Source organism: Serinus canaria, chromosome 19, assembly GCF_022539315.1.
Source record: "Serinus canaria isolate serCan28SL12 chromosome 19, serCan2020, whole genome shotgun sequence".
NCBI classification, from domain to species: Eukaryota; Metazoa; Chordata; class Aves; order Passeriformes; family Fringillidae; genus Serinus; species Serinus canaria.
Window position 1 is genome coordinate 9,646,139 of NC_066332.1, and position 15,924 is coordinate 9,662,062.

The 15,924-nt window shown below is 49.8% G+C and overlaps 1 protein-coding gene across 2 annotated transcripts in view; it reads left to right on the forward strand.

Moving 5' to 3' along the window:
• AUTS2 (activator of transcription and developmental regulator AUTS2) overlaps nucleotides 1-15,924 on the forward strand; it is a 786,103-nt gene that overhangs the window by 712,409 nt on the left and 57,770 nt on the right. For both annotated transcript variants that reach the window (XM_050981633.1, XM_050981634.1), the window contains exon 6: nucleotides 5,319-5,367. In XM_050981633.1, coding sequence (XP_050837590.1) covers nucleotides 5,319-5,367 — 49 coding nt within the window. The remainder of the gene's footprint in view (nucleotides 1-5,318; nucleotides 5,368-15,924) is intronic.

Genomic DNA, 15,924 nt, shown 5'->3' on the forward strand with positions numbered 1-15,924 from the left:
CTGCAGCCCCCTGCACCCTCTCACTGCTAGGGAGAGCTCAGAGCCACCTGGGTGCCCTGGGGCCAGGAGAAGGGCAGTCCCTCATCACCCCACTGTCCCAAGGTGAGCTTGGAGCTGAGCCAGGATACACGTGAATCTTTCCAAGCTGCCGTTGGATTCTGGGCACGTAACTATAATCCTGGCTCAGGTGAGGCCGAGCAGGCACACACAGCTCTTGCTCTGCACTTGTTTTCTGGCTGGTATAGGTAGTTCCCATCTTTACCTTAGGAGAATCACCTCCTCCAGGATGAGCTCTGCCACAGGAGTTGGAGTGAATAGGACTTGTCAGCCTTGTTTCTGAGGATTTAGCTCAAATTCAAGTGGAACCCACGGGAGTTTAATTCCATTAGCACTCCTAGCCTGGTATGGGATTGAAACCCATTTCCAGGTTTGAAATCTTGAAAACACTCCCCGGGCATGGGCTTGGAAGCCTGTAAATCTCCTCTTAGCACCTATCTCTTTCCCAGGAAACATCTCACCGTATGCAGCTACTGTGCCAATGTGCATAACTGCCTCTCATCTTCCCAGGAAACATCATTTGGCTCCGAGTACTGTGCTTCAGTGAATAATCATTTATGTCATCACGTATCTGTGCGTTTATTTTTCGCGGTGGCCATTACTAATGGTGTGCTGCACTTAAGGAAAACCTGCAGCGAGCGGGAAATCCACTGCCCGCTGACAATAATGTTCAGTGCTGGAAGTAGTCAGGCGAGTCTCTGCACGGGGGGCTCAGAGAGAAGGCACAGCTCAGCGAGCAGCCGGGGTCCGCGGCAGGCCACCCTGCCTGCAGCTGGGGACTCTGGCTTTTCCCGCTTTAAAGAAAAAAAAAAATAAATACAAAGACAATTAAATTTCTGTTAAAACCAAAAAATTGCTAAATGCAATGCGATGTTTTCGATCGTGTTTTCATCCCGCGGAGCTCTAGAGAGTGATGTTCGTGTAGCTATCGCGACCAATGCTCGTGAGCGTGGGCCGCCATCCCGGGGCAGGGGGGACTGTCCGGCTCCGCGGGTCTCTCGCACCGCACCGAGGAACCGCTGCCGGAGGCCCCGCGCAGCTCGGCGGGCTGCTCGGGGCCGGCCGCTGGCGGAGGGAGCGCGGCTCCCGCGGAGCCTCCCCCGCCCGGCCGGGCCGCCCCCGCCGTGGGGACCCCGGCGGAGCGCGGGGCGGGGCCGGCGGAGGGCGGAGCCGGCGGGCGGCGGCGGCGGCTCCGGGAGCGCCGCGCAGTGCGGAGCGGAGCCGGGCGGGAGAGGGGTCCGACCGGCGCCTGCAGCCGGGCCGGGCGGAGCGGAGCGGCCGCCCCGCGGGGATTACAGGCTTGCGAGGCTTTTTCGGCGGGGCCGGAGGAGCCGGGGCCGGGCCGCTGCCTCTCCCCCATGGAATTCACCTGAACGCGGCCGCGACGGGAGGGACGGCGCCCGGTGGGAGCCCGCTTTGGCTCGGGAGAGGACGGGCATGACTTTTTAACCAAAACAAAAACAATCAGCCCCCCAAACGACCCGGCAAAGAGCGGAAGAGAACCCAAAAAGCCGGCCGAAGGAAGGGACGCGCAGCCGCCGGCGCTGGAGCCGCGGAGGGAGGGAGGAGGCGCCGCGGCCGCACCGCCCCGCACCGCCCCGCACCCGGAGGTGCCGCCGCTGTCCCCGGCCGCCGCCGCACATGGTTTTCTTTGTCCTGCTGCCGCTTCTGTAGCGCCCGCTCCGCGCACGCCGCGCTCCCCGCACGCCGCGCTCCGCTCGCTCTTCCCGGGAACCATCTTGCGGGAGCGGGGAAGAGGTCGGCGGCCCGGGAAGGATGCCCGCCCGGCGGCCCGCGCGGCCGGCCCGCGGAGTCGGTTCCCCGCGGAGGATTAGTTGGGGTTTGGCCGCGGGACGCTGAGAGCCGCGCTGGATCGGAGTTGCCGCACACGCCCGTCCCTCCCGCACCGCCATGAGCCGCGGGCCGGCCGCCCCGCGGAGCCCCCGGACAGCAGGTAACCACGGGGCGGAGGTCGGTGCGGCTCCTGCGGGCCCCGCGGCCGGAGAGAGCGGCCGCCGGGGCAGGGCAGCCCAGGACGAGGCGGGGCGGAGGGGGCGGCGGGGCCGCGCTGGCTCCGCGGGCAGGTGCGGGGCCGGTGCAAGTGTCGCGGCGCGGCCGGGCCGTGCTGTGCCAGCAGTGAGTCAGGCTGCGCTGTCTGGACAGGAAATATTTTAGTCATACATCCCCTCGAACGGCAGCACAATCCTTGGTGAAGGGAAAATACTCTTTAGGTAATTTTTTTTTTCTGTGTGGTTTGTTGGCTTTTTTTCTTTAAGCCCAGGGATTGCTGACTTGTTTCATTTCGCGGTGAAAAGGATTAAGCTGCTCTTGGTAACAAGGGGATTTGTAAGGGAAAACGGCCAAAGTGCGAGGAAGGGAACTGTGTAACCAGCTCCGGCTATGTGCTGGAGGAACCGAGGGGGCTCGGGCAGAGCACCTCGGATAACCCGGTGCTGTCCCCAAATGTCACGGTGCCAGCAGACATTGCTCATCAGCTGCTCAAGTGAGACCTGGGAAGATCGGGATAAAGGGGAGCGAAGGAAGAGTTGTTGGTGGAAGGGAAGGGAGATCCGAGCTCCTCTCCGCCGCTGGAGCATCCAGGTTCGGCCACATCGCACCCAGCGTGCGCATAAAGGCACTTTGTTGTGTGCGCCGATTCCTGTCAGTACGGAGCGGGGTTTAGTCGGCACTGCACAGGCACCGAATTTCATCCTTCTGGGGTAGTGCTGAGTTGATGCGGGTTTTTGACTCAGTTGGGCTTTTTGTTCCTCTAGTGTTGTTGCGTGATGTGACTGCCTAGCTGTGGAAAAATAATAGTTGCATGGAAATTGATACACTGCGTGTCTGCTGGCAGAGATTGTGTTCGCCTCTGTATCACCGGTACATCACCCTAATTGCTATTTTGTATTTAAAACCCAATTTTTGTGTAAGGAAACAGGCAGGCCGAGTTCATCTCACTGCTCCAGCCAGCATTTGGGGTATTTTCACGGTAACAGAGGCAGTGTGGTTATTTCAAGTTGCTCTTCCATTCAGCTATGTGTGGTCAGTAATGCAAAATGAGCTTCACTCTTGGACGAGCTTTGTCTTTGTAAAATTATTCCTTTTTTAAATCTGTATTACGTGAATAATCATCTGCCAGGTTGCTCCGGAGCAGTCCTCGGGCAGGCTGCGGTTTGTTCGAGGTGTGCCACTTCCAGGTGGCACAGCCCTGTTTGTGACTGGGGTGTGCGATAGCACAGGAAAGGATTGTTTTTGAAGCCGTGGTTTTTCAGGTGCAATCTCTTGGTTTATGCTTGGCATTAAAGCAAACTTCTTAAAAAAGATGTTTTCCTCTTTGAAGTGCATGGGAAAATCAAGCGAATTGGAAACGTGGAGCTTCCGTGTACTGTTCTGTTTTGAAACAGTAAAATAAAGTAATAGCTGAAACTCTAAGAAGTTGTTTGGTTTTTAAAATTGGATTTTCTTTCTAAAAAGAAGGACTGGTTCAGAGAGTTTTGATTTCAGAGAAAAGCTGCATTTGAGAAGACAACAACAGCTGAAATTCACTGGCAAAGATCATTTTTAAGCAGGCTGATTGGCAAGGGTAGGAAAGCATTGAGCCTCTTGTTGGAGTAACATTGGGCTGCTCTTTGAAGCACATGGCCTTCTTGATCTCTTCAATTTGTGCATTATTCACATATTTTCATTAATTTGGAGAAAGTCGTCACTGCATAATAAATCCATCATTGGGTAATAAATCCAGTGTTTACAAGGTATTTAGTTGAGGCGAAATTGCACCAGCTCGGCTTTCAAATAAGCCAGTAGTAATCTTGTAAAATTTGTCTCGAAGTCTGAAAAAGAATACAGCTATTTTTAATAATTTATCATAGAAATCTTGTCTGTCACTAACTTGAGGGCAAACAAATTTTTTCAGTGTATTCCTACCCTGTGATGCACGGTCTGAGCCATGTCTCACTCATTTATCGGGAGTTTCACATACAAGTTTTTAGTGCAGTCAAGATAGCGAACGTATTTGTTGATTGTCTGGTGATTTTTATCTGGTTTTGAATTGAGAAATTCCTCCCCTTTAACAAAAAAAACCCACAGCCCGCTTTCCAATGTTTTCAATTATTGTTCCTGAATCCAGCAAGAAAACAGTTTCTAGGGAAAAATTGAAATCTTTCTCAAGTGTTACATTTTAACGCTGTTTGCAGTGTTCTGCTCCTGAGCACGTTTTCCCTGTATTTTCCAAGAGCAGCCTGGTTCTCAGCAGGGCTGGTTTCGGAATTGAACAGCTCGGTGCTTTTTTGGGTGCTTTTTGAGGGAGAAGTTTGACCTGTAGCTGCCTGTGTGTATTTTGTGTGTGTGCCCAAAAACAGCAGCACACAGCTGGCAGAAACTGAGTGTTTGGTGCTTTTGGGCTCAGGGTGTTTGCAAAATGAACATCTTCCTGTTCCTTCCCTGCCTGGTTTTGTGCCGTTGGAATTTCTGGAAGGGGGAGATCAATGGTTTTGTGTGAAACTGAAATGAAGCTTTTTAAATGGGTAGAGAGCTGAGCTGGCACCCTGGCATAGAAACAGAAGGAACAGACAAGCTACTAACACAATATTAAGGGGAAAAACCTCCCTGGATAAAGGTGGCTTGATGAAAAAGAAAAGGTTTATTAGTTTACACAGCGAGGTGTCAAGAAGCAGTTATTCTGAGGGAGGCAAAGCTGACCTGGAAATATTCACTGATCCTGACACTCTCTTTATTTTTCAAAGAGTTTGCAACAGCAATTTATGAAATTACTAACCTAAGTTATCAACGCTGCTTTGAAGGTGGTAAAAATCGAATGTTCACGCAGCAGGGATCCCAAAAATACTTTAAAATTTAATTAAGAAATCTGCAGTTCTGGAAATTCCTGAGACTGGGCTGTCTGGTTCGAAATCGTGACTCTTCTGCATCGCAGAATCGATGTCGGAATGTATTGGATAATGGGAGTACAAAGATACACTGTCTGTGCAGCTAATGTTGAAGAAAAACCCCATTTCTTTATGAAATAGAATCTTTCCAAAGAAATATCTGCACTGCAGGGCGGCGAAGCACAGCCAAACAGCACCACCTCATGGACACGGCCTCCGGAGCCGCCGCTTCCAGAGCCCCTGGTTTTGTCTCCTGATTTGTTTCCTTAAAATATACACACCTCAGCCTGTGCATAAATACCCCGTGCCTTGGAAATGTATCACTGCTAGAAAATATAACTTCTTTTTTTTTTTTCTTCTTTTTTATTGGTCTTTCAGGCATCTGATGCCAGCTCTGAGAAACTGTTCAACGCTGTCACAAATAAAGGTAAGGCTGCAATTCACATCCCAAACAGATTTATTTTCCTTTTTTCCCCACACGTTTCTTTTCATGGCAATTTCAATGGGAGATGAAATGTAACTTGTCTTGCAGAAAAGTCGCAATCAGCTTGTTAAAGCTTTTTATGTTTCTCTGGGTTTCAGACGTGTTCTGTATGCTTGGTAATTGCTTTGCTTAATATAAAATATAGGCTTTAAATAATGCATTGCCTGCCAGGTCAGAATTAATTTAAATAACAATATTAGGGAATAGTTTATTTTACAAATGGCTTTAATTTAAGCTCATTTAAATAACTGTAAGAGTTTTCAAAATGTTTTAACTTGATTGTTACTCATCAGCTCCATGATAGACGTGGAATTATGAATAGCCAATTTGCACTGCTGACAGTAATAACCAGCCAACGTTTAGTATTCACAGGATAATAGTCATAAACCATGGCTTACTGTGCTGTGTGCTTTCTGTAGAGTTAATAAATGATAGAGAGGGCCACATTTAAATATTCAGTATCCCATTAATTTCTTCCAAACAGCAATCCAAAGACAGAGCTGCTAATGATATAACAGCCCATTAAGGGAAAGCTTGCCCTAAATCAGCGCCCGTGAGCTGCCGTGTGGAGCTGGGCCCTTGTTAGAAAGCTTTGGGGATCTTTTCCATGTAATTCCCCTTTTTGGTCTGGTTGGTGTTTTTGCAAGGAGGATGGAGGGAGCACTCCAGGCATGAGTTGCACAAACAAGTGTAATTCAAAGCCTTGAAAACGTGGCTGGTTTTTACCCCAGTGTCCTGCTTTTCTACGGCAGCACATGGGAGGTGCCCGGAGCAGGGTGAGCTTCTGGCTGTAACCTGGGTTTTATTTGATGGGGTTTGGAACACTCTTGGCCTTACAAGAGGCAGATTTGACTCGTTTGAAATTCAGGTGTGTTCTGTTGGCTGGGTGTGGGTTTGCTCAGTGTTTGCCCTGTGTGCTTCTCCCCAGGTTTGGTTTGTTGCTCCAGTGAGTCATTCCAGTGTTTCTCTGTGCTTTTCAATTCCACAAAGCTGGGATGGTTTAACTGGGGACAGAATGTGACCCCGTTACCTTTGGGATTCCCATGCTGATCTGCTGCTGCTTCTGAAGGCTTCTGCTGCATATTGAATTATACCTGGATTTAATTGCATTACTGATCCATAGTCCTGTTTTTCATGTATTAGCATCCTCTGGAAGTACAGTCTGGATTATTTCTGTGGTCTAACCAGGTTATCTCAGTTGGCAAGCTGATTTATCCTTTGTGATTAATGGCATTTACAGGTTCCCCAGGCCCCTCTGGAGGCTGAGAATAGGTGGCACAGCCATTAGAAGGGAAGAGCTTCGTGTCTGGAGTGACCCCAGGCCCCCAAACTACATGCGACTGCATCTTTATTTTGCTAATTTGCTGTAAAAAGCTTTGGCATTTGAGCAGCCCTTTCTTGGGGCTGGGCCAGGGCAGGAGAAGCCGGCTGAATCCACATTCCTGGCGCAGGCCTGTAACCAGGGTGAGGGGCTCCTCTCCTCCCCGGGAGGTGACTGATGAAGAGTAGGCCCCTCTTCCTCTTCCTTTGGTTTTCTTTTTTGACTCAAACACATTTCCCACATTCTTATTGCTGTTTACTTACTGAGCTTGATTCGTGGCATCCCTTTGGATGTGAATACCCATGCTTGACAGGGAGCCTTTTCTTCAGAGGTACTTTTCTTTGGTGATTTAGTTCCCTTGAAAGGATTAGGGTTTCTTTGTGTAGCCTAAAATCAACATGGGCTTTTCGAAGCTTTGCTTGGGAAACCGTACACAAATAAGCTTTTTAGTTGATGGTAGATTATTCCTTTGCCCCTTATTTCCATCAAAATGGCATCTTTCTTTTCTCCTCCTGAGTTTCCCCTTAAAGCCATATGCTAATTCCTGTTGGTAACATGAATGACAAGGGAGGAATCAATGCAAATCCAGGTGCGGCCAAACTAGGCTGGCTGGTATTTTCTTTTTTTTTTTTCCTTACCCTCTTTTTTTTCCTTTTTCCACTGGGAGAAAGAGATTAAGGGGAAAGAGAACGGAAAAAGCATAGGGGACAGTTTTGTCAAAGGGATTAGCATTCAGACTACAAAATATCAGGAAAAGAAGCTCAGAAAAGCTCCCCTGTTTGGAGATAATGTCAGTAATTGCTGGCAGGCAGGTGCTAGGCTCTCTGCCGGGCTAGGGGGGCTGTTCCTGCTCTGAGTGCAGCCCTGGGGAGCTCTGAGTGCCTGGGGGCTGTCAGTTTGATAAATTCCGAGTTCAAGTTCCCTCTCCACAGCTCAGGCTTTCCTTCCAAGCCAGCTCTTCCCCACTGCGTTGTCCACGGCTGCTTTTGCCAAAAGCAATAAAAGTCACTCGTAAGAAAGGTCAGATTTGCATTGGGTAAATCATGATGAAACCTGCCAGGCTGGGAGGGCTGGGCAGGCTGACAGCCTCCAGCCCTCTGTGTCTGTGGCCATCCCTCTTGGGTGTCCCTCAGCCACCCATGTCTCACACACTGCTTGGGTTTTTCTTGCCTTTAAAAAAAATTTTTTTTAGTATTATTCCTAACTGAAATAGCAGAAGTTACAGAAGTAATGTATTTACAGAGCAGGTGCAAATCCTGAAGCATTTTACATCTCATATATACATTTTGTCCCCTTTCTGTCATTTTGTTGTGGACTTCAAGGCTTAAGATGTGCTCAGACTCAAGGAGTGATGGATTAGTGTGGATGTGCAATGTGGAACAGTTCCTTCCTCAGAAGCACTAAGAATTTAAAAAATCCAGAGCCAAGTGAAATCCCCCTCAGCCCTCTCTAGAAGAGCTGGTAACACCCCTTGAGGAGAAGTCTCTCAGCTCCCATTTAGGACTTGGCTGCCCTTGGAGCTGAATGGAAAGGTGCATCACAGAATCTAGAAGGGTCCTGTGAGCTGTGGGGGGCAGCCAGTGGATATTGGGGTCCCTTAGGGCTGGGACTCGTGTCAGAGCCCAGCAATGGAAAGGGGTCACCCCTGTCACCTCTGTGCTGCCACCACCCCAGAGGTCTGCAGCAGGGCTGGGAATTTGAGAGGGATGGAGCTTGGTCCCCAGAGCAGGAGATCCTGAAGCAGTGTTCCCTGTTTGTGGATCAGAGCCCTGCATTCCTTGGCTCTGGCAGGAACGCCCTGTAATGCTTAAATTACCCAGAGAGATGCTCCCTTGGGAGCCCAGGTGGCTGTGCTGGGAGGTGAGCACCCATGGGTCTGGGCCTTGGTGGTGCTTGAGAAAGGAGCTGTCAGTGTCTGAATAAATGAGCTGGGGAAGAGCTGGCAGGGGAGAGCATCCCCCACCTGCAGCTCCTGCTCTCCTCCCTCACTCCCTGTGGGATGGCCTTTCCAGTCAGGATTGCTGCTTGTTGTCTGTGTGTCACTGAAGGAACAGAGCTGCCCCACACCCTCTGAGATTTTCACCTCAGCACCATTAATCCCAGCCAAAGTACAGGGTTTGTTCATGAATTTTTGTAACATGACTTCTCAGCATAATTAAATTCCATTATCTCTCAATAATTTAAATACACACATCTGAAGCTGCAGAGCAGGCAGCTCTTACTACAACTGTGTGGTTCATTTATGTTAACTCCCTCCTACATACCCTTGGAAAACAGCTTTTCCTGGAGGGAGAAATGAGTCCCAGAGTGGTGAAGTTTTCATTTGTGCTGTATATTGAAGTTTGCCTTTGATCAGGAGCACAATTGGGCTGTTAGAGCTTTTTATGTTCAAATTGTTTACAGGATGTTCATGTAAACTTTATGAATCCTTCTGCTGCGTGGCACCACCAGCTGTCAGGAAAATATTTATACTCTCAGCTGGAGGTAGATCAAGGCCTCTGGGTTAGGAGGCTGCACTGGTGGCTGAAATACCAGTCAGATCAAGCCCTGGCTTTTTAGGTGCTTCTACAGCAATATCCTGCCCTAAAAAAAACCAGGCATGTTGTTGTTTCTCCCCTTGGCTTCTGTGGTGAAGCATTTCTTGAGGATCCTCTACAACATCTGTTTCTGTAAACAAGCAGGGAGCTAAAGCTGGCAATTCCTTCCCTGCTGATCCCTTCGCAGGAGATCCTTGGCTGTGGAGAGGTGCTCGCACTGGTGAATAAACCATCCCCACGGCATCTCAGGGTGGGTGTAAGTGCATCCAGTGCTCTGCAGGCAGCACATGTGCACTGTTAATGTGGTCAGTGTGCCAAAGGACTGGCTGGGGCTGCCTCCCTCCTTTCCAGGGTCTGGAGGAATCCACAAAACATCCTCACTCACTTCTGGGGTGTGTTCTCAGCCTCACGTGCAATTTTTGGGATGGCTGCTCACTGAAATGCATCTTCCTCCCCTGCACCCCTGCTCTGGAGCAACCCCAGCACTGCAGGGAACTAGCCCCAAGCCAGCAAACCTCAGGGACTGCTGAATCATGCCTGGCTTTGTGGCAGTTCTGATGTGACCCCACAAGTGACACCCTGGCAGTGGCATCTCCTCCCCTTGCTGGTGGAGGCTTCCCTAGTGGCTTTGAATCACTGGTTTGCTGGTGTTTTGTGGGTTTCAAATGCCTTTTCAGTATTTTCCATGTGGAAGTTCAGTGTCTCATTAGGGAAAGGCTGAGCACTGGATAAAAGTTGTGGGTTTGGAGAGCCTGCGTTTGGGGTGCCCCTGAGTTAGATGAGAGGAGCTGCTGGGTCAGTTCACTCTTGACTTGGGTGAAGCAGAGAAAAAGGTCAATAAATATCCTTCAATGGTGCTTTGTTCTGCTGCACAAAAGAGCAAGGCAGCTGTTCCTGTGCCAGGGAGGCTTCATCTGAGCAAGGAATTGGTTCATAGCATCCCTTATGGCTGCACCTCCGAAGCACAAACCACCCCTCTCCAGTCCTGCACCTTCCACGCCCTCTCCTCAATGTGCTTGTGGTTTTTTGGCTGGACTCTGGCTGTCAGCTGAGCTGCGGGGTGCCAGGGCTGGGAGGTGCTGGAGCTGTGGGGTGCCAGTGCTGTTCTGTAACTGCAGGAAAAGGTCACTGGACAATGGTATGTTGTTAGAGGAGCAGGTGAAAGTCTGAGGTAGCCTCTTCCAAAAATTTTAAATTCTTAAGTTGTTAAATTTACAAAACAGGAGCCTGTAGAGGCTTCACAAGTAACCTGTAGGTCAGCAATTCAAAACAAAAGCAGAAAGCAGCCAGCGTGGGGCAAGCACCTCAAGGCACTGGCTTTTCCTGACCAAAACAGCAGAGGGAGAGGTTGCAGGTGTTGTTCTGGGCATCCCTGCCCCCTTGGGCTGGTATCAGGTACCCTTTGTGGTCAGTTAGGGATCACATGCACCAAGAGTTCATTTAAGGCTGCGGGTTTTTGCAAAGTCAGGCTATTCCAGGCTAGGGAGCAAAATGGCAATATTTGCCAACACAATTGTATCTAATATGGAGGGAGTGTTTGTTTTGTAGATTAGCCTGTATTTGATTTTCTCAAAAAAGACATCAGTGTTGGGCTGTGAAATTGTGCTAATTGGCTGAAAAGAAGGTGGAAAAATTCTGGGGATAGGAGTGTTTTGGTGACAGAGATCCTGCCTTGCCATACCTGTGGCTGGGGGGTCCAGGATGGAGGCTGCTGTGGGATTTGGCGAATGGAGCATCCTGCAGACCTCCCCTCTCTGGCCTACTGTTAGTCTCTCCCTTGTAATAAAATGTTATTTTCTCTGAAAATGTATGTTTATTTAACTAGGTCTCTTTTTGCTTCACAATCTGGATTCCATTCAGTCAGTTACCACTCCAATTAACTAACAATTATTTAACATTAACAGTAATTACAGACGCCAGTTAAGCGCCTACAGATGTCAACTGTTAGCTTTGTACCTAATCACTCAATGAAATGGAGAAAGTTCAACAAACATCAATTAGCCAAGCAATTAGTATGAGGTAGGAAAGAGCATGTTATCGTGTGTGAGCTGATTCAATTTATTTTATTTTGTCAGTAAAACACACACAGGCAGACAAGCAGCAATAAGTTGCTGAGATTAGATAAAGCTGTATTGTTTTGCTGCTTATACAAGATTTTTCCCCCCCCTCCTGTTCTCTCCCTTACATAGCTCCACTGTGCTTTGCCAGGCATTTGTTATCTTATCAAATGCATTTAATTTCCATTGGAAAAGCACAGCAGTGTCACAGCAGAGGGGCCATCAGGTGTCACCTGAGCAGAGCCACTCCTGCTCAGCCCTGCAGGGGGTTTAACCCAGGGGTTAGGCCAAGGACACCACACAGGATCTGTGGTTGTAGGTGAGCTCCTTCGCTGCATTTGTCATTGAATGTTGGTTCTGGATGGACTCTGGTTCCTCAGCCCCTTGCTTGGGTTGTGAAGGGACCACAGGGCTTTCCCAAAATGTGCCACTGTCACCCCCAGCCCTCCAGGGGAGCAGTGCTGCCTCCAGCAGCACCATGGAATATTCTGGAGGATTGTGTGCCCTGCCTGGCTCAAAATAAAATAAAATGAAAAAAAAAAAAAAAGAGAAGAAATGGGATAAATTAACTTTTATTTTACCTGCTTTACCCAGGGAAAAGTGGTTGATTCCCAGCCACCAACCAAGTTGCACCACCAGCCTCCCTCTTCTAAGATGGTTTGAAGTCAGGAGAGCTGTGCAGAACCTGCTCAGGCCGTGGCCGAGGGGTGCTCAGGCCGTGGCTGTGGCTCTGGGGTGCTCAGGCCGTGGCTCTGGGGTGCTCAGGCCGTGGCTGTGGGGTGCTCAGGCCGTGGCCAAGGGGTGCTCAGGCCGTGGCCAAGGGGTGCTCAGGCCGTGGCCGAGGGGTGCTCAGGCTGTGGCTGTGGCTCTGGGGTGCTCAGGCTGTGGCTGTGGCTCTGGGGTGCTCAGGCCGTGGCTGTGGCTCTGGGGTGCTCAGGCCGTGGCTGTGGCTCTGGGGTGCTCAGGCCGTGGCTGTGGCTCTGGGGTGCTCAGGCTGTGGCTGTGGCTCTGGGGTGCTCAGGCCGTGGCCGAGGGGTGCTCAGGCCGTTGCTCTGGGTACACAGATTGCCCAGGCTTCCCAAACATCCATCTGTGCCACCAAGTCCCCAGGTCACCTCCAGAGCCCTTCTCCCATAGGATCTGATGCCCCCTCACTTGGCACAATTGCACAGCCTGAGCAAGGGCTGTTAGACAGCCACTGTAGCTTAAAAAAGAAAAAGCACCCCAGAATATTCCACATCCTACAGGCTTGACACTCTGGATGTCAGTAGGAGTTTTGCAGGGACGTCTACAGGAATTGTGGGTGGGATTTTTTTGTTTCTTGTTGTTTTTTTTTTTTTATCAAGTCTTGAAAGGTGCTTAAAACCAAAGCAAAAAAGCTTTTTTTCCTTCCAGTTCTCAACTGTCCCCAAACAAGAATGCCTTTTGCCTTCAAAAAGGTTGGACAGGGTTTGGAGCACCCAGGTCTGGTGGAAGTGTCCCTGTCCACAGCAGGGCTGGAATGAGATGAGCACTTTAGGGTCCCTTCCAGCACAAACCATTCCATGATTAATCACCACCCTGACATATTTTAAATGTTTCCCCACACAAAAGGATCCCACTAAGTCAGATGTTATTTTATCATGCCGACTGCCCACAAAAGCCCATGGAGTTCTGTGAATTAGTCCTTGTTTTCCAGAGTGTGGGAACAGGAGTGGAGAACCAGAGGCAGATCTCACTATTGCTTTCCAAAATCTCAGCTCTTTTTCCTAGTAAAACACAGTCTGAACATGGGAAGGAACTCTTCAGTGTGTGACCTGAGTGCAATAATATTTGTCTGAGTAGGCAGAAAAACTGAAATCAAGGTTCCCAGTGAGAGCTGCCATGTTCCTTCTGGTAGCAAAGAAGACTGAGAAGGATGACACTTCAGACTGGTGAATTTTTAGCTTTCTCAGGGCTCAGCACAGATTATCAAAAGGAAAAGGCAGGGCCTGGTTATGAAGAGATGCTATGAGTTTCAAGAGGTGAAGGGGGTTGTGCAAGAGCATTTCTGGGCTCATGGGGCAGGATAAAAAGGCTCTGATTTGTCCTTGTTTAGGCTTCAGCTCAGTCTTGTGCTTCCTTGCTCCACTGGCTTCAAACCCTTGTTAATACCCAGCATTTACCTGAGTGCTCTTCTGGATGAGAGTCACAGGAATAAATCCCGGGACACCCTGGAGACTCAGCCCCCCAGGATCACTGAGATTTCCTTCTTTCTTATCCCTACTGGATGTTGATGAATGAGGGGGACTCAAGCCCCTTTTGCTGTGCCTGTCCCCAGCATGTCCCATTCTCTTCCCCCACCTGGCTGCTGAGTTGGGCAGTGTGAGCTGAGTGATTGCTCACCAGAAACCCAAACCCAGAAAGGAACAAAAACAAAAACAAACAAACAAACAAACAAAAAAAAAGGTAGGGTAATTTTGCAGCTGAGTTGCTCAAATGAAAGATGGGTGGGAGGAAGCAGAGCCTGGGCAAAGGCAGAGGGGCTGCCCCCACCAAGGTGCCGAAGGATCAGGACAGGGCTTCAGCTGCCATCAGCACTTGCCCTGGTGGCGTCCAAGGCCCTCAGTCATTCAGTGGAACAGAAGCTGTTTTCCAAGCTGGATGTGACTGACTGAGAGAAGCCTCAAGTGTGTCTTGCACAGTGTTCAAGTGGTTTAAAAAAGCCAATGTCAATGTATACTTAGAAAGTGGCAAACAGAGGAGCAGATAAACAGAGTGAAGTGCTCTTTAGAGCAGTTAATGGCCTTGGCTTACACGTGCTGGGAGAGTGAGGTGGGAGCTGGGAGGGGACTCCTGTAATTATCATAGAATTATACAGCACCCCAGAATGGATTGGGTTAGAAGGGACCTTAAAGGCCATCCAGTGCCACCCCTGCCTTGGCAGGGACACCCCCCCACTGTCCCAGGCTGCTCCAAGCCCTGTCCAGCCTGGCCTTGGGCACTGCCAGGGATCCAGGGGCAGCCCCAGCTGCTCTGGGCACCCTGTGCCAGGGCCTGCCCACCCTCACAGTCAAGAACTTCTAAGACAAAAATGTTGTTCCCAAGAAACCCTTTTCTTTTGGAGCTGAAGACCTCAGCTTTTGCTAAGGCTGCTCAGACTGGGGCCAGGAGGGAGGGCACAAGTCCAGCAGCACAAGCCCCAAACCCCACCAGAGCTGGAGTCTTTGCTAATGCAGCAGGATTCCCCCTGGCACTTGAAATCCTGGCTCAAGGCACACTCACAGCTTGCCCTGAGCCCCCCAGAGCCACTTGATTTATTCCAATCTCCTGTTCCCAGTCAGAGGAGCTTCCCAAACCTCCTATTCCCCCCCAACTTGTACTGATTCAAAATTCATGCATGGCATGGGCCAGTCCGCCTTCTCCTCCAGCCCCCTTGGGAACCCTTCCTGGGTCACTTTGAGGTTCTTCATGGGGTTTCACAAACTCTGGGAGTCTGGAGAGCTGCGCCCACCTGGGCCAGCTCAGGCCTTGGTGAGGGAGATGGGGAAGATCCTGGGATGAGGTGAAAGTGCTGCTGAGCTCTTCCAGCCATTTGCTGTACTTTCCAAATACTTCAAGTTAGTGGGCACTTTTGGAAATTAGAGGCAAAGGAATTTGAGTGGCTGGTAAGAGAAAACAGCTGCTGCAGAGCAAGCTGGGTCCTAAGGAAAAATGACTCCATGGAAATGGGTCTGCCAAGTAATAAAGCCACAAATAAATACTTAGTTCATTTACTAGGTTGTTGGTCCCATAAGCACTGAAACTTCATTTGTTAAGAGAAGCAGCATTTAAAAATCAAAAGCAGATGAGCAAGGTCCTGGTTTGCTGCTGCTGGCTGGGTTTATTGCTAGGGATGTGTGTCTGGGGCCTGTGCAGCAGGTGTGGGAGCTGCCTGGGGACCTCAGCACCAGTTTGTTCTGTGCTGTGATAGTAACTGTTGGGTTTTTTTCTCTTTTCCTTGCCCATGTTGCTGAGATAAATGGTTATTAAAATCTGACTTTGGCAGTTTTTCAGCGCCAGGCAGGACCTGCTGCCCCTGGGGAGGAGTGGGAAGCTGTGCCAGGAGTACAGTGCCTGCTGTGGATCTCAGCCTCAGGGCTGGAACTTCAAATACCAGCTCCCCTGGGGTAGCACAGAGAGACTGCTGTCATTGAGGGAATTGCTCTCCCAAGGCAGTTGATCCTCAGCTGTTTTGGTTAGGGAGGCAGGGAGACACTTCACGCTGTGATAGATGGAAAGTCTGATGCTGAGTTTGTGACATTCCCTGCCAGAGAACAGCTGGAATCTTTCCTCCTCCATCTGATTGCATCTAGGGGAGCTTCTGCAGGTTCTCCTGATGTTTTTCCAGAGGTCTAAACAGGTTTCACATAGTTTTCAAGTGGAGGAAAAGGTGTGAGCACCTGGGCTCTCACCTCCTCACCAGGAAAGACAGAAGAATGATCTTGGTCTTTGTTTTGGTCTTTATTCATTGCCAATTTTCAGCTTTGTGTTTCTAACTCACAATCAAGTGGGTGTTGATTGGGAAATGAGGATTGTTGCTGAATGAGTGCACAGCCTGCAGAGCCTTTGGGATCTCGGAAAGATT